A 23,542-nucleotide genomic window follows, 5' to 3' on the forward strand; every position below is an offset into this window, starting at 1 on the left:
AACGCATGACGAGAGAGAGAGAGAGGACGTGAAACGTCCTCTTCTATAAAGCTTCTATTTAGAGGGCGCGAGTCCTTCCGAAAGCTCCAAACCCTGCGCAGGGAGGACGCTTCGGAGGACGAGAAGCAATCCTTCAGGATTCGTGCACGCACTTTGGCAGCCTGGGAGTAACTTCAGGTCTGCCGAAGGCACGTCAGATCGGTGGGAGTTCCTCGTAACCCTCCTTCGGCTTTCGACATGCTCTCTCCCTGTTCCTGGGAGTCAAGCAGAGGTCCCGGCCTAGAGGCGAAATAAGGCCGATCTGACGCACCCTCCACTACACAAGAAGGGGCACTGTCACTGCACTTAGCCACTTCACTTTGCTCTCCAAAGCCAGCACTTTCGATTCTAAGTTACGAATCGATAGAGTATCAGAGAAAGGTCAATACCCTCTACAGAAACTGTTTAGGGCCCGAAGGCAACATTACAGGGTTAGGAGTAACAACTACAGAAGTAGCACTTTTCACCACAATGATAGGAGAGCGAGCACCTTAGATTCCAAGATACAGATGGAATCTATAACGTAAAGGGCATTACCTCACGAGACATATTTATAGCCCGTAGGCCATACTACAGGGTTAGGCAAAATAGTCTACAGGTAGGTTAGCCTACCCTGACTTTGTTTACTGATTAATTGCGTACATATGAATCATAAGTCTTCTTATGGAATTAGACAAAGTCTCACACTCCTTACATGACAAATCTCAACAAAGAAGCAAGACACATAGCCCTCGTGCATATCGAGTGCGGAACTACCGAAGCTTTCGGTAGCCACACCCTATCTTAGCAGACAACACCCTCTGAAACTAGCCTAACTAGATTCAGATATACAAAAATGAATCATATTCAAAACAATTTAAGATAGCGTATGCCTAGCCACAAATCCAAGTCAATAAATCAAAAGACAATTAGGATATTTAGCGGCCATGAAGTTTCCAAAATCCTAAGACGGAGGTACTGAAAACAGGTGTTTCCAGCACGGCGACAGAAAAATTATGAATAGAAAATGGGACTGGTTCCTGATACCCGCCTCCCAGCGGCGGGAATGGGTACTAACCACCTGGCCGACCACTGTGTGTGCCGGAAGTTTTTGAATTTCTGTCGGACTTCAGAAAATACAGCTATATATATATCTGACAGGTAAGTTTCATGAACAAATTGAATGTTAATAAATATGAAACACGGTTGAATATTAATATCAACAATATATTCAATAATAACATAACAATGAAAGAAAGATCACACCAGGAAAATTGAGATTAACAACATCAGCATCAAGAGCTCACAAAATACAAGTCTTCCTCGGAAGACAGCCAACAGCAAATTAGAGTGCTTACAACCGGGCAGGCGGGTCTCCCCACTTACCAGACAGTAGTTGCGGTCTAACCACCTTATTCATGAGTTTTAATGACCATGTTCCAAGTTCACCATAAAGTATTCCTGATGTAAAGGACTGAGGGTTTGTGTATCATGTAGGAACAACAAAACTTTTAAAACTATAATTAGAAGATAAATGGCCTTCAATAACCTATTTGCTCATGTCATATCTCTCAAGATCAGACAACCCCCCAGTGATCAATGAAAGTTGAGTATTTTAATGTCATCATAAAATAGCCATCTGGTTTTGTGGTATTACCATAAGGCGTCAATAACAAGATATGGCAATCTGCCTAGGGCACTCATATTGAGACCCTTGGGCCAAGGCCAACGCACACCCTCAGGATCATGTAAAACAAACCAACTACAGAAAATCTAGCAACCAAACTGAAAAATGATATTGTTAAACTACAATAAAGTTTTGTACATACTTACCTGGCAGATATATACTTAGCTATAGTCTCCGACGTTCCCGACAGAATTTCAAATCTCGCGGCACACGTGACAGGTAGGTCAGGTGGTCTACCTTAACCCGCCGCTGGGTGGCGGGTGTACGAACCAATCCCCTTGCTTGTCAGATTTTCTCTTCCACTGTCTCCTGAGGGAGGCTGGGTGGGCCATTAATTGTATATATCTGCCAGGTAAGTAAGTACAAAACTTTATTGTAGTTTAACAATATCATTTTTGTACATGAACTTCCCTGACAGATATATACTTAGCTGATTGGCACCCTTGGTGGAGGGTAAGAGACGCTAAATAATACAGGTAAGACGGGAAACAACTAATGTTGTAGGATATAAAAACCTTGGTTCTCACCTTTTCAGGATGAAGACTTCATAGATACTGTCTCTGAGTCTGCATTGCCTGGAGAGCTACAGCTAGGACGTGACCTGTTGCTGAAAGACTCTCGGATCTACCACTGGGATATGTGATCCCTTATTGTGGTAGAATCTAAGTCGGATCCTGTTAAAGGGACCTTGTCCGCTTACATAACAGATCCTTACCACTACCTCTGCAAGGAGCCAAAACCCACCAGACCACCTAACCAAAATACAAAGGGTTAATATTACGACAAAAAGAGGTGCCTCCTCCAACCTCTTTCAGACAACCAAAAACACAAATACAAAATATAGGGTAACATATAAAAAATTTACACAGGATAAGTTTCAGCTCCCTGCCCAGCACCGAATCCGCCGATACGAAAGGCCCAAGGCGAAGCATTTATCATACGTGATTTTTACATCACGTAGGTAGTGGTTTGCAAAAACCGATTGGCATCTCCAAAAAGTCGCCTCCATCAAGTTCCGCACAGACAAATTTTCCTGAATGCAAGCGAAGTTGCAATGGCTCTCACCTCGTGAGCTTTCACTTTCAGTAGTCTAAAATGCTCTTCCTTACAGGCAACATGTGCCTCTGTAATAAGACTTCTCAGGAAGAAGGAAAGAGCATTCTTCGACATGGGCCGAGTGGGGTCCTTTACGGAGCACCAAAGCACATCTTGATTAGCCTTAAGTTGTTCCTTCCTCTTAAGGTAATACTTCATAATTCTCATAGGGTAAAGAGTTCTTTCAGGCTCTTCCCCTACCAGAAAAGATAAACCACGAACTTCAAAGCTCCTGGGAGCCAAGGACGTAATGGGTTTTCATTCTTTGCAAGAAAACCCTGGAAGAAACGAACACACCATAGAATCTTCCTTAAAACCCGACATTGCCCTCAATAGCTTGAGCTCACTCACCCTCTTAGCTGTAGCTAGGGCCAAAGGAAGAGAGCCTTCTTCGTCAGGTCCTTGAAAGAGGCCAAGCCAGGAGGTTCGAATCTAGACGATCCAAGGAATTGTAGAACTACGTCTAGATTCCAGTTCGGTACAACATGAGGACGCTTAATGGTTTCAAATGATCTAAATAAGATCATGCAGGTCCTTATCATCGGAGATATTTAAGCCTCTATGCCGAAATACCGCCGCCAACATACACAACAAGATGACACTCTTCTTTGAGGAAAATTAGGAAATCCGCAAATTGGGTCACAGAGGTACTGGAAGAGGAAATGTTCTTCCTCTTGCACCAACGTCTGAAGACATCCCACTTTGACTGGTATACACGCAAGGTGGAGGCTCCTCGCTCTTGCGATTGCTTTAGCAGCTGTTGCTGAAAAGCCTTTCACTCTGACCAGACTTTGGACAGTCTGAAGCCAGTCAGACTGAGAGCGAGGAGATTTTTGTGGTACCTGTCAAGTGGGGTTGTCTGAGTAGATCGCTCCTTAGCGGGAGCAATCTTGGAAGTCCACTAACCATTCCAGTACCTCTGTGAACCATTCTTGGGCCGGCCAAAAGGGAGCGATTAAGATCATTCTCGTTGAATCGGACTCTACGAATTTCTTGATGGTTAGCCCCAGGATCTTGAAGGGGGGAAACGCGTAGACGTCGAGTCCGCTCCAGTCTAGAAGAAGAGCATCTATTGCTAATGCCTCTGGATCCGATATCGGAGAGCAGTAAGGATCCAGTCTCTTGTTCTTCGACGTTGCAAAGAGGTCTAAGTGTGGCCTGCCCCATAACTTCCAAAGGCTCTGGCATACATCCAAATGAAGGGTCCACTCTGTGGGAAGGACTGATCTTTCCTGCTGAGGAGATCTGCTCTTACATTCCTTTCTCCCTGCACGAACCTGGTGAGAAGCTTTGATTCCCCTTTCTTCTGCCACAGAAGAAGGTCTCTTGCTGTCTCGTACAGGGAGAAGGAATGCGTCCCCCCCTGTTTCCTGATATATGCCAGAGCTGTAGTGTTGTCTGCGTTGACCTGCACTACCGATCTTCTGACTTTGGGCTCGAAAGCTTTCAGAGCATCCCACACAGCCATCAACTCCTTTCTGTTGATGTGCCAGGTTACCTGGTCCCCCACCCAGGTACCTGACACTTCGCTGGTTCCCAGAGTCGCCCCCCCCCCCCCCCCCCACCCCGTGTCCGACGCGTCGGAGAACAACACCAGGTTGGGGGTCTGGGATTGAAGAGACCAGTCCCTTCGCAAAGAGGTTGGGATCTGTCCACCATAAGAGATGTTTCTTGACGTCCTTGGGGGGAGAAACGGAAACCAGGGAAACGTCAAATCCTGAAGAACGACGACACTCCAATTCCGATGAAGAAAGAATTGGAACCAGTATCAGGTGCAACCTTCCTAGGGAAACGAATTGCTCCAGCGAGGAGAGCGTCCCCAGCAGACTCATCCAACTCCCTCACTGTTTGCATACTTCTTTCCCTAAGAAGGTTTGTTGACTCTCTCGAATCCTCCCGGGCTATCCTTTTCCTGAGAGGGGAAAAGCACCCGAAAACTCAGAGACTTCATCTGTATCCCGAGCAAGATACACACACTCCTTGTTCGGGAAATTAGTGACAACTTCTTTGAAATTGACGAGAAGTCCCAACGCCTTCGTCTCAATTCGTAGTGTTACTTGTAAGTCCTTTCAAAAAACAACGATCTTTCTGAATTGGCACCTTTATCAGCCAACTGGTCATCGAGGTACATGGATAATCCTCCACCCCGTTTCAAAATGAAGCCATTGAGTTGGCTACATTTCTCAAGATCACCCCTGTGAACACTTGGAGGGGGGTCCGTCGAGAGGCCGAAACACCCAGAGCCCATGAACTGAATAATTTTCCCCCCCATCATGAATCTGAGAAACTTCCTCGAGGAAGGCAGGGATCGGTACGTGGAAGTAAGCGGTCCTGTAAATTCAAGGCTAAAACCATCCAGTCCCCATGGACGAAGTAGCTGCCAGCACTGATGAAGGTGTTTCCATCGTGAACTTCTTCTTTTAATATGAAGAAGGTTCAGGCCAGCTTACGTCCAAACACCAGTCTTCATCCCCCCTGAGGACTTCGGAAACTAGGGAAAAGGTACGGTTGTAGACGCCCGATTAACGATGGTCTGTTCACATAGTTCGATAGCCACCCCCTTCTCCCAGCATCTGATCTACTGCTAGATGGACGAGCTTGATTCATGATGGGGTCTTCTGTACCCTGGCCGTCAGATCCCTTGGGGTAAGTCGTCCAAGGGAGGTCTTGGCGGGACGAAAGGGAATGAGGTAACCGCTCACCTCAAAATTGGAAACGGTCCACAAGGATCGCCCCCTTTCTGGGCCCAGACTTCTGCAAACTCTAAAGAGGTCTGGCGGCCCACCGTTGTTTTGAAGGACCTTGCAAGTTATTTGGGTTTGGGGGCTTTAACTGACTTGGCGAAAGTAAAGGTCTTACCCCTTCATTGATTTGAAGGTCTACCGACCTCTAAACGTAGAGGTTTCTTGAGGAAGAAGCCCCCCTCGAAACGGGTTCTCGAACACCCTTGACCTTTTCCTTCTTAGGCCTTGGTAGGCGGAAGGAAGGGCGAGGGTTTTCTTGCCAAAACTGTTGCCAAAAGGTCCTGGGTGGGGGCTTTAGCCGAAAGCTGATCTCGAAATGTCCTGCACTAGATGGTTTAGGGAACAAACTGAGTCGGTACAGAGGAGTCAAACAGCCAAAGAAGACCATCTGGGCGTGGGAGAACAGATTTGCGTTAAAAAAGGTAAGGAACAATAAACGGACCCTCTTCTTCACGATCCCGGCCCCGATAACCAATGGGAGGCGATTTCACTCGCTTCCGTCTCTTACCGACTTGTCCATACAAGAAAAAAAAACCAAAACACAACATGAGGATCTTTCTGGAGAAAAGGACTCTTGCACTTCAATTTTCTTGGACTAGGACTCCCAAACGACCAAATCAAGGAAGTTAAATACCTCCAGCAACTCTGAACAATGCCTTTCAGCATGGTGATATCTTACTTCATTCATTGCACCCAAAGTCCGTCTTTGCAGAGTTAAGGGCAGGCTCTACCTCGTCGAATCTAACCAGCGCCAGAAATCCGAAAAAATCGAATCAGCCGAAAGAACGGTAAGAAGCCAATCCTGAAGGACTCCTCCTGTGTTTTTTTTTTTTTTTCGTACCTAGAAAAACCAAGCGCATCCTGAATAACTTCGAAGGAAAGGGACAAAAGCGAACATCCGTTTTCCCCCGCTTATTTTCTTTTGGAAGCCATCCAGCCGGAACCAAAGAAACTCCTTCAGTGCATTCTTCATTTAGAAAAGAGATTGGGCTTGCACGCCTCACACAAGAAGAACTCTTTCGTCTGTCTTTCGCCGTTGGAAACAAAAAAGTGAGTGGAGGGAGAAGGAGGGAGAGTAGGAGTAAGGGAATCCCCATAAAAAAACTTGGCACAAAAAGTTAGCTCCTGTAATGCTTCTTGTAAGAAGAACACCAGCAGCAGAAGTGTTCAGTTCCTCATCCGAACCTTCTAGGACGTCTTGTCCGAGGGCGAAGCTGCAGAAGATCCTTAGTGACGAAGGGATCCTTAGTAGGAGTTGAGCGGAGAGGTTTGGAGAGCGCCTTCTAGTAGAAGAAAAGTTCCACTATCCGACTGGAGAACGATGAGGAAGATCTGGGTTTGTCTACAATGAGACTCCCTCTTCGAGGTAGACGGACAATCTCAGCAGAAGGAGAGGTAGGGCTTCCTACCCCGAGAAATCCTTGGATACCTACACCAAAGGGCGCTTTACCGAGGAGGCGAGCCGCCTTACCAGATCTCTTGTGCGCCTATCCTGAGGGCGAGCGGCTTGGCCAGGAGAAGAAGCGCCTATCGGGAAGCAGACAGACGCTTGCGCGGCTCTCCATTTTCTAGTCCAGTAGAGTACGATCAACCGGAAGTTCGACTGGAAGGACAAAAATGACGGCCCTACTAGGAAGAAGGCCTGGCTTGCGAGGAACTCTTGACGGTCTAACAAGAGGATAACCATTCAGGAGAAGGGTCGCTTCAAAAGCTAAACGAGCGACCTACCTGGAGAAGGGCGCTTTACGAGGTTTCCTGGTGCCTACCAAGAAGAACGAACCCAACGGTCTAGGAGTAGTGCGCCCTAATGAAGAGGGAAGAGCTAACCTACACGCGGAGATCGACGTTTGCAGTAGGCTCTTGGCGCCTACCTTGCGGGGAGCAGCTAACCAGCAGGACGTCCTATCAGGCGGCACTGACTCCTACCAACACCTTGACTGCCTTGTAAGGAGAGAAGTGCACGATTCCGACATCGAGGAGAGAGGACATCTGGGAAGAAGAACGGCCTACTTGAATAAAAGGGCGCCTTCTAGGATATTGAGGCTAACTGTAGGAGAAGTCCCCACCCGCGAGGGAGTTGAAGGAAATACGCAATTGAATGGTGCAGGCGCAGGTGCGCTTACCGAATCGGGAATCCAATTCTGTGGAGAGAAAAAAACTTCTTTCTCCATAGAGCGTAACGGACCAATGTTTTGGCGCCTTAAAGTGCCAAAAGAGAGCCAGGAAGAGCGAGGGCGCTCATGTGAGGCCCCTACGCCTTATTCATACGAAAAACTCCCCATATGAAGGAGACGGCCAAAAATAAAACGGAGAATGGAGAAACGATCCTCTGAAGAGTCGGCGCCTAGATCTCTTGATGGGAAGAGCAAAATGTCCTTCTTTCCTACGTGATCTAAAATGCTAGAGGAATCTGGCCAGCGCCGTGATCTGAGCTTGAAGTCCCCGCGAGGTACTCTTAGTATGGAGGAATCTTGGTTGTTCCTTTCCCTCACCCCCCAGGAAAGCAGGCGCAGAACGAGGAGCGCGAGAAGAAGAACGGATAGGCATGGAATCTCTTGGGTTTTCTTCGACCTCCCACCGACCGATTCTTCCGCGAAAACCTCCGGACTAGAAGCCAAATGGACTGCAGGGAGGGGCCTTCAAAGCCCCTCTTCAAATTCGGGCGGCTGACCGCCATCCCGGGGGAGTTCCAACTCTCTTCGGAGAGGGAGCAACAAGAAAGAGGAGAAAGCATTGGCGAGGAGGGCTCCTTTCTTGTAGAGATCGCCGAGGCAGCCTTGGGGAGCCCGTCAAGGAATCTTGCCGAGGTGGGGACGCCCTGACCAGGTGGGGGTTTCTCCGCCCTAGCCCTTCTTGCTGGCTTTCCGACTTTCCCTACTCCCAACTGCGGAACTGGGAGTCTGGAAGATGGTCTATGGGCCCTAGAGGCACTAAGGAGAGCCGGTCAGACGCATCCCTCCCACAACACTGGGGACACTGGCAACTGTCAACACTAACGAAAATCTCCTTTACCTTCACCAACTGACGAATCCTTCTGATCCATAGATAGAATCGTGGCTCTTAGGAGCCGCCGCCCTCCGAAGACGAATCTTCGGGCTTCAGTGCGGGGAGGCAGGGGCTGCAGAACTTGGAGAGAAGGTTTATTCTACTTTGCTACATTAGTTCAATAGGGATTCCACATCCAAACTCACTCATTCGAGACCTACTAGACAACGTTCTAGAGGAAGCCTTACGTACTCTATCCACGTTCCAACTTCCTAACATAAGAAGAGATAGGCCTTATTAATTCTTCTTGCATTCAATACCTTACATTCACTACAAGGGTTAGCAAACGAACCATTCATTCCACCCCCTGCATTTCATGCAAACCGTGTGGAGGGTCCACCGAAGCTTTCTGGGCAAACCTCCCACCTACATCCATTCCATTTCACCTGCAAAAACCCTAAACAAAACAGAAGTTGTTTTTAGCTACTGAAATCTAGAAGGTCCAGACATCGATACAGAACAAAATCAAAAATCAAAATCAAAAACGGTCCACAATTAGCGTATGCCAAGCCAAACAAAGCGAATAAGTTCACCGAATAAAAGAAGTCCAAATTAACTCCAGGCAAGCGGAGAATCGAAAAAACTATGCGAGAGCGGAACCGACAACAAGTTGTTATCGTTCCCGCGACAGAAGAAAAAATCTGGACCAAGCAAGGGGGATGGTTGGTTCGTACACCCGCCCCACCCAGCGGAGGGGTCAAGGTAGACCCACCTGACCTACCTGTCATGCTGGGTGTTCCGCGAGATTGAAATTCTGTCGGGAACGTCGGAGACTATAAGCGAAGTATTATGATCCGTCAGGGAACGTTCATGTACAAAATAGAAGGAAAATTTAGCAAAGTCCATGTTTCCTTCTGCTAGTGATTTTCAAAGGATAATTAGAGGTAATTTTCAATTAATTTTGACTTTTTCAGAGTTAAATTGTTCATAAATGACCAAAAAAAAAATACCTGCCGAAATTAAGATTTCATAGGGTCAACAACCTGCAGACGATCCATCGTCAGCGGCGCTGGCCAGGCCTTATTCACTCAATATTTAATTGGTTTGAAACAAGAATACAAAATTTACAACGTTTAAGCATTTACCGATTCAAATGATTGAAGTTTCGTCAACAATAACGGTATATATGAAAGCCCCATATGGAACTAAAATCAAGCATGCGAGCTCTTTCGTAAAATATGTTTTTCAAGGCAGTTTTGAAATCCAATATGGCAGCAATCACGTGACCGGCCGGTTCTAAAACCACAGACAAATCCACCCCATCAATCCCACCTTCCTTCCCAGCACTTTTATTTTTTTGAACAAGAATGTTTAGCGTATAGTATGTAACGTTTATTGATCTTACTCAAGATTGCAGTTGTAATCAGCCCAACAACAAAACCATTTTGTTGCCGTATATTAGTGAAAGTATGAAACTTTTTATTCCAGAGGTCATGGTTTGAAACTGAATTCCTTTTTACCTTGGTAATCACGGTGGTATTATACCCATACTGCCATCATAACTGAAACTCCACAGTTGCTTATTTGAATTGTAATTATAACACATTTTGGTCTGAAATTCACTTCACATTGCACTTGAACCACCATTGCTGTTCCTGGTTCCTAAGGCACCGCACTCTGCAAACAAAACAAAGTTACGAGCAGCAGACCGACTAACATGTTTATGAGGTGCAGAAAGCTTTATTGCCCTTAATTGTTTACTTTACTCCTTACAGTGGTCCCCCCGAGTATTCGCGGGGATGCGTATCCAAGGACCCCCCCGTGAATAGTTAGAACCCGCGAATGTTTGGAACCCCCTATAATAAAAAAGCTAAAAACCAGCCTATTTTGTTAGTTGAAAACTCAAGAAAAACCCACTCACAAAAAGTTTCCTACATGGTTTTTTTTTCATAGTTTTATCATCAAAAAACATGCATTTTAATGATGAAATTCATAAAAAAAAAAACCTAGGAATTTGTGGATATTTTTATCATAGGAAAAATCTACCGCGAATGCGCCAAATTTTCCCGTGGAATAATGCAGGGAAACCTTCCCGAGAGAAATCCGCCGGAATGTGTGAGTCCCCGCGTAATCTGGAGAACGCGAATACGGGGGGTCCACTGTATTTCGGTTTCAAAACTGTTTACTTCAAAAAATGTTTTTATTTAATTCATGTTCTATTATCCCTTTTTTGCAACCAAACTTAACCCCGAAAAATTAACAAGATATTTTTGAAAGTACGGAGCGAGGTACGAACGGCAAAAAAGGACTCCATCGTTGCCAAATGTAGCGGAGATTCAACAACATACGCCGATGCATGTTTTACAAACTGTTTCCATGTATTCCTTAAGTTTGTCATAAGGTAATGCAGTAATGATAAAAATTGGCTGTAATAATAAAATAATATATAAACCTACAAATAGATACGGCTAATTTCCACCGTTATCGTTTCCCCAGTTTTGTGTAAAGTATTATATCCAGTTTGGAGGGTAAACAAACCATACCAATTGACAACAACTTAAGATACAAACAATTGAAAAGCAAGCGCAAAACGCCGCAAAGAATGGCCCTAGTTCCCCTTGCATAAAAAGTACGAATAAGTGATTGGTACTAAGAGGTTAGGGGTTAGCGATTGTTGTTGATGAAAGTGCCACCAGTGTCTATGGGGTTACAAGTGGTGTGCGGATTTTAGCACAGGAAAATGATGGAGGTTTGTTTGATCAACAAAAGAAGCGACTCAGCAAACATCGAGATGGTAGTCGATCTTCTAAATATGTTTGGAGTTGTAAGTACAAAAACTTTGAAAGCGTTTTGGGGGGTTGTGGGCACTGCGTTGGCCACCCTTTTCATTACCCTGTTTTAAAGGTTTTAGGAATATGGCCCATAATTTCTGAAAACTTTGGAGAAAATTACGTTCGCCAAAGGAGAGTAAGAGGTCTTGACGCTCCTGTTATGCACCACCAACAACTCCATGACTGATGGGGGGGGGGGGGGGAAAAAAAAAAAACCAAATCAAGGGAAGTGTTAAAAGTAGCGGTATTTCTACACAAGCAAGTACCGCAACGGACTGCAAGGAACGTAAATCCGCGGATACGACAATCCACGAAGTGATTGGGGCGGGGGTCACCAATTCATTTTGCCTGCGTTTTAGTAACTGGCCCCTGGGGGGTTAATTACTAGTCGTCTGATAATAAATTATTACTTAAAATTTTTGTTCAGTAGGTAAAACTGCCATAGAAAAACCACAACTGCCAACTAGTCCTAGGCCACCACACCAGAAAGTAGCCTAGATATTACCTAAAAGTACTTTTTCGGAGGGTGGACTATCCATGGTAGTCGGTGAGTTGGCCAGTCCACATTGTTGTTTACTCTAGGCCTAATATTTGCTCAGGAAAGATTCATTTCATTGCTATTGCCATTCTTGGCGGCTATTTTTTCCTTGCCATAAGAGTCGATACATTTACTCAATAGGCTGCAGAACAAAGGAACTATCCCTGAACAGATGTTCCGTCCATTGTCTCAGCCTCCCAGCCAGGTCAGTGCACGGTCGCCCTAAGTTAGGTTAAGTAGGAAAGGTCTGGTTATGCAAGGACATGGCACTCTTAGAAAGGTTAGGTTTGCTTTCATCTGCGGAACTTGTTCCTGTCGTTCTACACTCACCCCAATTAACCCATTAATAGAAAATTTATACAAGAGTTAAAAGTTTTACTTAAGATTTTAAGTGATACAGGTTTACCAAATATGTAATTTGGGGGCATTGGTATAACCTACAGTACTAAACTAAATTTTCTTGGGGCTTATAGTATGTTCAATGAAAACACATTACCTAACCCAGAATGGAATCGAATAACCAATGTTCTTCTAGCTACACCTACAGGTTGTCTTTGTTTGTCGCCCAGTGGGTTAGTTTCTATTCTACGGAAGCATCCGCAATCGGACTGCAAGGAAACGTAACCCGCAGATATGGCCATCCACCCCTAAGGATTGGGGGCCCGCCCAATGAAGTTTCGCTGTGTTTAGTACTGGCCCCTGGGGGATTAATTACAGTTGTCCGAATAAATATTACTTAAAATTCTTGTTCAGTAGGTATAAGTACCCTAGATCTACCGAGTATATATCAAGTAGGTATAAGTACCCTAGATCTACCGAGTATATATCAATGTCTTTACGTACCTAAAACTGGAAGACGTGGCATAGCCTAGACCTAGACTACCTAAATCCTGCCGGCCTACCTACTGCAAAGAATTCTTAACTGACAAAATTCACCAGGTAGTCCTTATGCATCACAGTATTACTTACCTAACTATGTTTAAAATGCGAGCCTTGACACACCCAGTGACCTACTTAGGTAGGTACTACAGCTACCTAGGCATAGGCCTACTTGCCACTAAGCATTTCCATTAATGAGCACGAGCTTTCGTACTTTAAAAAAAGTACTGAAAACGCAATTACACTTAAGTGCCACAGCAGTATGCTGGAAATGTAAAACATGTAAGGAAAAGGGCACATTCTACATGTAAGGAAAAGGGCACATTCTCCTAGCCTAACAAGACATTTGCTTGCACAAAACTGTTTCAGAGTTCATTATGGTTTGCTTACCTGTGGGATGTCCTCTTGGAGAGTTCCTGCTTGAGTCTTGCAATTACTAGCTATACGCTATACAATACACTAATATAAATATAAATTTAAGGAACGCTAAAAACACACACTACACTAACAAAATATACATCCAAGGGTCGCGGGATATCGACCACCGGCCAACGATTTGCAAGGGTTTGCGACTACATGCGTTCGAGAACCGTCCACAAGGTAAGCAAGAAGCGGCGCTTTTCTCCAGGTGGCAGTGGCACCGTGGCAGAGTCCATGTGTTGCGAGATCATTATTTTTAATCTGAACATTTCACTTAAAAACCTGTAGAAATCCGTAGCTTTAAAATAAACTGTTAAATTAAGTCTGCAGGATCACGTCCTGCAGATTTATTTCAAGATTTTATTTATTCATAAACATTTTTTGTGTATTTGCTCATAATTAGGATGAAATTCGGATAAATTAAGGAACAATCGTTCAATACTTTTACATTCTGAACAGAGCCAAAATTATACAAGGTATTTTCCCTAAGTCGTGGACCAAAGACTTTGTCGTGGACGTCATCTGCGGGGGTGGCAGGGGGCGGGGCGACATATCCCCCGACTTTTATCCAGGGGGGACAACATATCAACAAATATTGTCACCCAACTTTTTTCCTCCATGTTTTATATAACAGATGCTGGAAATGGGACTATTAATGATATTATGAAATATGTACTCAATACAAGCAAGTTAAACCATAATCTGTCATGTTCACAGAGAACGCCTTGTGGCACTTGATCCTCAAGACATAGCTAATAAATTTGTTATTAACAATGTACCAGATATACGGGGAAATATTTTTGGCAAATTTTAATGCACCTATATTGTTTGGCTGTATCCAGAGGTAAGCCCTTTCTTTATCAAAATTTGTAAAAATCTTCGAAGGGGTGCCCACAAATGAATTGTCTCAATACATCTCTACCCTCCACCACTACTTCCCCTTTCATCTAACTATGTTATTGTCTGCAAAATTTTCATTCCATACATTCAACACTTAATCTATTCAGCATTGTCCCCTTCTAAATACTTTCTTTTGCTTTTCCACTAGTGCTGTCACAAATAATACATTCTCATTCTTGTCCTTCACTTATTTACTACCTCTTTTACTACCATCCTTAACCTTAACATATTAAAACCCACATTGAGGTAAAGGCTTTTATTGTTACAAGACGCAATTATTTTAGATGCTCAATGGAGTCCTATAAATCCTATGATAGGATACTGCACCCTAAAATAATAATAAGTTTATTTTTATCCTTATTACTTATACTGTAAAAGCTTGTAATATTAAATACTGATCATAGTCTCTACAGGGTTAAATGGAACTGTAAGACATTGAGGATAGTCACAGAAGAATTGTATAGGTACCATATTTTAGCCAATCTGCAAATTGTGTACTTGTAAACTTGTTGACTGATTAATCTTGATAAATCAGTCACCATTTCCCTTAATATCATCTACATATTTATATTTACATGGCATTAAAATACACCAAATCATGTCTAGGGGTGACGTACAGCGCTCACCCCACCCCCACCCCAACCCCCAAGCGGGATAAACAACAAGAATTAAAGGAACATACAAAACAGGTTACCAGTAATTCCTATAGATTACAAAATAGACTTAAAGAAGTTAAATTGCTCATATAAACATGTCTAACTCAAATCAGTGTTTCCCACAAGACAACATTATTATAATTCCTACATTATCCGGCTGTCATGCTACTTCCTTGTGCTTTATAGTAAATCTTTTGTTAAAAAACTCAACACATGATGTATTTCTTATGATTTTTTAAACAAACCTGTAAGCGTTTAAGTAGATAGCATATTTATTTGTTTTTCATCCTATCTGAACCAAAAATAGAAAAAAAATCTGTTAGTTGTGGCATTTTAGTAGGGTAAACATGACAAAGTTGATAAACTTGGAAACATGAATGTGTTGTCCATTTGCCTAACTAATGCTATTTTACACCAGAATAGTTACGGTGCCATTTCAGAGTTAACAATGTCTTTCAATGATATTACCAGACAACCTCGACTTTGTGCCAATACTCTGAATATCAGACTTTACTTCCTAGCCAAAAGAAGACACCTGACGAATAAAGGAAGGTAATTCTTTATTCAATCATATCTAAGTCAAATATGAATTATTTTGTAAATCTGAAAGGCAGATTTCATAAAAATTCCAAACGGTTTAGCCTTAATTGTTTTAATTCTTATGTATTATCTCCCCCAAAGGTTTGAAGTTTCAGGTTCCCTGGTCTTTATTTTCTTTACTGGTATCCAATCAACATAAACATTAAATCTGAGATGTCATAGCAAGAACTACTTATCTGAAGTGGCTTAGATTGCATTTGTTTAATTTATTGAAAATTGGTAAAATAAATTCTATAAAAAAATATATATATAATTCATTCATATGATTGATTAGTCTCTGCAAAATAGATTTCAGACTTATAAATGTGTCATTCTGGCCACTATCATAAACAACACACAAACATAACAGTAAAATTGCTTGCTACTCCTAAGATATTTACCAGGTCTAGAATTGTGTAGTACGTAAGAGCATAATGCAGTTTGGGGTACCATAATTTTCAATTATTTTATAATTTTTCAAGAAAATTTTAGAAATTAAAGACGGAAAAGACAAAAATCTGTAGATTTTGCCTATTTTAAGGGAAAATAATGAAAATCTACTACACGAAAAAATATGTAGATTTCAGATTAATTTGTAGATCTGGCACACTGGCGGTACATCAATGACCAAACTAAGAAGCCCATGAAGGCTTCCACTCATCCGTCTTCCTACGGGTTTCATGGGGTTCGTAACAACATATTTGAATGTTTATATATACACGGACCCCACCGTCCCCACACCTTTTCTTAAACAGGCTGATTTGTACTACCTATAGATAAAATATAAGCACAAGAAAAACGAGCTTACAGCAGTCGCCCATTTCAAACACCAACGATGGAGCTGCAAGTTACTGTAGCTTTGTACCCAAAACTGTTCTGATCGCAAGATTGGGCTATTTCAGGAGTATTTTGCTAAATAACATATCAAGGAAAAGTTTGAAATCTCATTGTGGTTCTGTCATCCTTTGTGATGGCGTATAGTGACTCTTATATCCTGGCCTAGACTTTTTATTTAAATGTGTAAGTCATTGGAAGGTCTCATAGATATTAAAATTAAAAATGATTATAATGAGCAAGTAATTTCGACTACTTTGAAGTGAAAAAGTGCCCAGAAAAAGGGCCAGTGAAAGCAAATATTTGGTATATAGGCCTATCATTCGCTTGTCAATGCTTCGAGTTCAATATTCGATTTTTTTTGTTTTTTTTTTTCCTTTCATCTGTCTATTCACGGGTGAAGATGTGGCACGTACCCATTGATTGGTTGACAATGAACGTTTCCGATGTTGTTGGCTTATTGTGATAAATCTCAACCAGTTTTTCCCAATAGCATCTTTGAATGTTTATATAGACAGAAACCTCGTTCCATAGCCGGCAGTGGGCGGACAGATGATTAGTACTTCATAGTTTGGTGTATCGCCACCAGGGTGGCGCTGCTTGCGCGCAGAGCCTTGCAATTTTGCAAGCGCAGGACGTCACGTCAGATTGGCGGTCGTCTGCATTCGCTTGGGAACCGCGAAACTTTAATGTTTATTGTGGGATTTCTTTCGTTTATTATATATTCACATAGTAATAGTGTATTGAGGCTTAGTGAATCATTTCAGAAATCAGCACAGGAACACTTCAAGAGAAAATATTTACATTCCACAGGTAAGGTTACCCAGACAATCAATGTTGTGCAAGCCAATGTCTTGTTAGGAGGATGAGCCCATTTTCCTCATATGTTTTACATTTCCAGCATACTGCTATGACACCTAAGTTCAATTGCGTTTTCAGTACCTTTTTAAAGTACGAAAGCTCGTGCTTTTAATGGAAATGCTTAGTGGTAAGTAGGCCTAGGCCTATAGGTTACTGGGTGTGTCGAGTCTCTCCTTTTAAACATGATCCTGTGAAGCTTAAGGACACCTTGTATATTTGTTAGTTAGCCTGCTACCTATTCTTTGCAGTAGGTAGACTTGTAGTATTGAGTCTATGCCACCTGTTCTCCAGTTTTAGGCTTTTGGAGTCATCGTTAGGTTTACCTGTCAGTTCATCTAGACCTAGTCTGGCGTTAAAACTTTCGTGTAGACGACGGTTTGTGGACACAGTCACTCCACTCCCTAGAGCTGATAAACTGACGACATTACCTAAAGTTCTTCCGACCGACTGACAAGTGATTGGCTGATTGCATGTGTAGACAGGCAAGCAACGATTTTATGATGGGCCGCCACTGGATTTCGCCTGTAAATCATTTCGCTTGCTAGGACCAGAATATGAATAAACCATGTAGGCCTAATTCATTTCACTGTTAGACCCTGCGCCGCTATTTATAAACCGTTGCGAGTTTCCATGTATCGATACAGACAATTTGGGATAGGTCTTTTTCACACCCACAATTTTTGCAACTTTAGGAGTGACATCTAGGGCTACCAAATTTTTACCATAGACTCCCCTGCCCCTAAGGCAGGTTTTAATCAAATCTGAAATTTTAGGGCACTTTCTAAGGGGGTCATAACCCCTCTTTTTCCATAACCCCTCATTTTTTACAGCTTTGGAATTGACAACCAAGGCTACCAAATTTTCATCATAGACCCCCCCCCCCCCCATACCCCAAAGGTTTTAGTCAAGATCTGAAGTTTGAAGGGCATCTCCCCTTCCCCAAAGAAAGGTTTTGGCAAAATGTAAAATTTGAGGGCCATTTCAAGAGGGATCATAACCACTGTATAGTATATATATATATATATATATATATATATATATATATATATATATATATATATATATATATATATATATATATATATATATATATATATATATGTGTGTGTATATATATATATATATATATGTATATATATATTATAGAGATAGATAGATAGATATATGATAATATATATATATATGTAAGTGTTTACATAATAAAAATATGGAATGTTAGTCCATATATATAAAAGTCTAAAACTAAAGAGGTTCAACCAGATTGCTTGCAGGAATGTGATCAGACTAGAGACGCTAAAGATGACGTATACAATAAGTATGTAAGCTAAGATAACATGTCGTCACCTGTAGTCATTCAATTGTTTATAAACCTTAGTCCAAGTCCCTCCCCTGCTTGAGACAACTACCCCGACCTATTATTCAAACGGCCTACGTGATCTCTAGCGTGTCTTCATTCGATTGTGTGTTCGTATGAAACTATGTCATCTGATAGTATGTTCATATGTTCGAACTACTGACTGTTCCTTCATAACTTGTAACAGAGATGGTAGACAAGCAGAACAGAGTTAGCTATCGTCATTAGAAGACCTGTACCTCTTTACCTAAGCTTTATCATGTAGAGGAATAGGATTAGCCATCATCATTGGCAGAAGCGATCAAGCTATCGTTATTAGAAGACTTGTACAATCATACCTGATCTTCACCATGTAAAACTTCAGAAGAAATTATATCTATTTTTATACTTAGTGTTTTCTACAAGAACCTCACCGAACCATGAGTTAACACATCGTCGTAAAGATAATACCGACTTCGTAAGTGATCTACAAAACCCCAGACACTCCATTGAAGATGGAAGTGCAATACCAACCGACTTAGCGTATAGATTATCGCTAGTCTAACATTACCTCATAGGGCGCCTTATCATACAAGGCACAAACCCTAATATTTGGTGGCCAGCGGACCAGAAGAACTCTACAACGTCCTACGAAGAAAAAAACAGAATAATAAATCATGAAGTCAACGACGACGAAAGCAGCAGATTCTTCAAGCAACCTAGTATCATCATAGTGAGCGACTTCAGAAAACAACAAGATTCGTCAAGCAACTTAGTATCATCGTTAGTGAATAACTTCAAGAAACAAACCGACGTGTCCTTTTCCTACGGCAACGGAAGCTTCGTCTCTCAATAGAATCATTCAAGAAAACATCGTTAGTGAGCGTTTCCGGCACTGCAAGAAACAAACCGAACGCGTCTGCAGCATCGGATTTTCAAGGGCTCGAATCATCGAAACAACGCGCACGGGGGAAACTGAAGCCAAACCAGGTCGTCCGCTAAATAGAGGAGGACCAAGGCCGTGTGTCGTTATCGGAACACCGTGACTTCCCACAAAAGCAAGCTAAGTACAATTTTTTATTCATTTGGAGTAACTTTGAGTGTTTCCTTTGCAGCGGTCGAATTTCGTTATTCCTGTGGCTGAAGTTACGAGACATTCTTAATCTACTTTTTTACAGAAATTATCTATATCATTGAGATTTCGCTACTGCGAGTTTTTATCTTTGAGTGTCTGTTTCCAGAAGTTCTACTGAAATATCATAATCATATACTATGTTAACTTTATCATTTTGGGTGATTATTAATCCCTTACGTAACAAATCATATTAAACAGTGAATATGCGTTTACGCAGTGGACGTCTGTATTTATACAGATGCATGGGTAGAGGTCGTTAAGCACCGTCCCAGGTGATTAGAAAACAAAAACACAAAAAACCAAGTGGGAAACCAACCCGTACAAATCTATATAAATTAGAGGTTAACATCTATTTAGGGTCATGGACAATAAATGCTCCTTTTGCAAAGTCCCGATCGCAAGTTTTAGCCTTGAGGTTTTTGAGTTATATAAAATTATCGTAACCTCAATGACTCAACTCAACTTTAAAAATATGGCTCTGGATTGCAAGGAATACAACATGTCTGTAAAAAACCTTTTCAATTTCAGGCTACTAAATGCGCTCTGACCAGGGATCCCTCCCAATATTTCAAAATTTTAGCAAAAGCAATGAAGTACAAACAGTTAATAGTTGAATACAGTAGAGATAATTTTCTTTATTAGTAACTCGCCTCAGAATTCCTAATTAGTTCGTCATTCATTTGATTTAATACGTAACAGCAACATAATGCCTAAAAACCACACAACGACGGTGGCCGATGGTAATAAAGTAGAAGGAGCCTATTAATTATTACAAAAAGAAAATAGAGAAACAGTAGCCTTTCAGAACTCAAACAAGCAAACTCGGGTTACTGTGTTCACCTAGTCTATAGCGGTCAAGGGTTAGTCATAAAAAAACTGCCGAAGTGTTCAAATAAAAAACATAGCAAATTCCACACAATAAGCGACTCTTAGCAGAGTGAGCGGGGAAAGCGATGTTGGGTTTTCCATAACCAACGATCTTTTTGAAATTAATTAAAAAGGATTTTTCCCTATGAAAACCACAGCGACCGCATAAAGTAATCAGAGTAGGTTTTCGTTTTAATTTTAAAATTTTAATACAATTAAGTTATAATAAATTACTGGGAGGATTAAGTCCCAACTGTACGCGCCTCCGTAAAAATTAGAATTATCTTGTTTTATTTCTTTGGAGCAACACGCAATATCTTGTACTTTACGCGGACTCTACCGTCTGGTTGCTTAGAACTTCGCCCTAAATGAGCCAAGTCCGGATAAAGCGAGCGCTTACAGATACGCCTCCTTTATAGTTATAACAAAAAAAATTGAATCTGTATCTCTAGTGTAATTTTCGGTAAGATTCAATCTAGGGGTATACTAAAATAATTATCGTTACATCCTGCAAAATAATGCGTTAGTTTATTTTCCCCCTTCCCCCAAAGGAAAATCCTATAAAACCTTCTAAAACAATTATTAAATCCGTTTGACAAAAAAAATGAGACAGTTTAATACAAATAATAAATCTTATATAAAGTGGAAACTATACATTTGTCCTCATAAATCGTAAACATTGTTCAAAGGTAATCCTTAGACCCAACAGAATTCTCCCACAACCGCCAGTCGCAAATGTTTGCCACGCATAAAATCTCGTAGAAGCATGCTAACTCGAATGTTTAGTAGCGAGGTTAAAAAGACTTTGCGGGAAATGGGAAAATTGAAATTTTAATCCTCCTTCCCGGACAACTATGAAATATAACGATTATTTCCGCGTAACAAAGCCCCGCCTAAAAAGATATACTATTTATCGCTGGATAAACGGATAAGTTATAAAATATCGCTTTTTTATTTTTTGACTTTTTTCTTTTTTTTTTTTTTTTTCTTGCCTAATTTTTAATCACGCCCTTAACCTAGTCGTGGATGAATCTCTCTTGATAATATATTCTAAAGTAATATCCGTTAAAGTCATTCAAAGCAGAGGTGAGTTCAGCCAGAATTTTTTTTTAGTCGTTCTCACCTGTTATTAATACCAGGAAGTTTCCACCTACTAGCGAGTGACTTACTCGGGAGAAAAACGGATGGTAATGTTAACACAAAATTACGGTACTAAGGAAAAAAAACAAAAGAACAAACATAAAGCGATATATAAGTACCATTCGTGGTAGACTCTCAATGGAACAAATTGTTCAAAAATAGAGATAAATGACGAACAAGTTTGAAAAATGTTAGTAATAGGAGTTCATTAGGAAATCAAATAAGCCCATATAATTTTTCCCTCAAAATGTCATGCCCATAAAAGATCGGACCTTGCGTATCTGCGGTAGATTTCTGAAGCTTAAACAAGGAAACGACTCCCGATAGTTCCAGTTGCGATGTTACCCGAACGACATCTTATATTCCGTTAGGTTAGGTTAAATAAATTTTTTTTTCACCCAAACTTGGGACTTTACATTAAATGCTTTTACCAGATACCCATTACCATAAGTGATTGTACCTTCATACACCGATTTTCAGCACACCCAGAGGGGACATTATCAATTTTTTACGTATGCCTCCGGCTTACGTTGCGCCCCCCCCCCAATTACAATATAGTGTTTGGAGGGACTTTTAGCGTTGGGATAACCTACATGGCCATATATGGATGATCTTGTAATAATCTTTTTTAATAATCCTAGAAGTACCTATTCACATAAAAGTAGAGCTAGTGGCTACAGAGGACAAATGACAAATAATCTTCATGGAGTGAACAAATAATCTAAATGACGAGTTTTTTTTTAAAAACCGAACATGTTTATCTAGGTTTTATGTGTCTGGTCAAGGTCTTTCTTAAAAGTAGTCCATGGTTAAGGTGTCGGCCTATGTCAGAACGTTTCCGAGTACTGTTATTAACGTGTAAAAGGGCGGGGGATACAGCACTTTCGCGCTTTAGTTGGGTATTACTAATTCGTATGTAAACTATGTAACTCTTCACAATTCATTTGACACGCTCCTGTTTAACAGATCTTACGAAGAAGAATAACGTAGATTATTAATGGTCTGAAAAGCTATCTAACAGGCGTTCATATAATTTCTTAAACAAAAGCGTGGAAGGAAATGCAGCCTTACCTAACTTAAGAAAATTAAAAAATCCCTGACTTAAATAAGGAAAATTTTTTAAATTTTTTTTTTTATTGCAATAAACAGACAGCCTCAGACCAAGGGGTGGGGTAACGAGGGTATTACTTCAAGTAATATGATAAACAGTTATTCTTACCCTATAGCTTTTTATTGCACGTAAACTAAAGCCCGCTGAAAGTAAATATACAGTAATAGGCAAGGAAGGGCTAGGTATGCTTTAATCCAAACTAGTAATATTTTTAAGTTTCATCAATCTATTGGGCTATCCTGATATAAAGTCCTGTTACTGAACATTGAGTCCTTTACCGAGTTTTTTCAAAGGCTTTAATCCACAGTCCAAAAGGAACTCGTGTGACAAATGATCATTAAGGTCTTTGGAGCCAAGATAAGATATACTTACCTGGGAAAGGCAAATATCATAGGCTTGGAGCGCATTTATTCCCCGCAATCCCGCCACCATACTGCAAAGAAAGCAACCATTAACTTAACTAAAAAAAATATAGAAATATCCGTGCCTTAGTGTTAAAAACGTATCTAAACAACGAAAAATTCCTTAACCCAAGAGATCGCGAGCATTGAATATCTTGGAGGGCGCTGGAGCGCAGAAACTGTGTTACAAACTGAAACAAAGCAAGCAACCGTCAACCAGACAAAAATCCCCCCAAAAAAAAAAAAACCCCAAAACAACAAACACTTCGAAAACGGAAACAGGGGTCAGAGGCTAAGACAAAAAACAAGAACACACTTCGAGCAGACAGAAACCCTTTAAAGCCCAAAAGGTATATTTTAAATGTATGTGTTATCATGTAATAAAATGTAATCATAAATGTAAATATTTTATATGTAGGTCTGTGACGAGGTAAACCGAAGAACAAGCAGCAGATGATCTAGAACGCACCAGGTATTATGTAATAATTCTCTTCATACCAATCGTCATTTTTAAACTGGTTGCAATTC

General features: G+C 41.3%; 1 protein-coding gene and 1 long non-coding RNA gene across 2 annotated transcripts in view; one reads left to right on the plus strand and one right to left on the minus strand.

Moving 5' to 3' along the window:
* The window catches only part of LOC135208418 (uncharacterized), a 317,512-nt gene extending 304,129 nt beyond the window's left edge, over window positions 1-13,383 (minus strand). The window contains exon 1 of the long non-coding RNA XR_010313160.1: window positions 13,168-13,383. This is a non-coding gene — a long non-coding RNA (uncharacterized LOC135208418). The remainder of the gene's footprint in view (window positions 1-13,167) is intronic.
* A 3,427-nt stretch (window positions 13,384-16,810) lies between these two features.
* Window positions 16,811-23,542, plus strand: part of LOC135208420 (mucin-5AC-like) — a 673,035-nt gene continuing 666,303 nt past the window's right edge. Inside the window, exon 1 of the mRNA XM_064240572.1 lies at window positions 16,811-16,979. Coding sequence (XP_064096642.1) covers window positions 16,856-16,979 — 124 coding nt within the window. The 5' untranslated portion in view covers window positions 16,811-16,855. The remainder of the gene's footprint in view (window positions 16,980-23,542) is intronic.

This window comes from Macrobrachium nipponense, chromosome 35, assembly GCF_015104395.2.
Source record: "Macrobrachium nipponense isolate FS-2020 chromosome 35, ASM1510439v2, whole genome shotgun sequence".
NCBI classification, from domain to species: Eukaryota; Metazoa; Arthropoda; class Malacostraca; order Decapoda; family Palaemonidae; genus Macrobrachium; species Macrobrachium nipponense.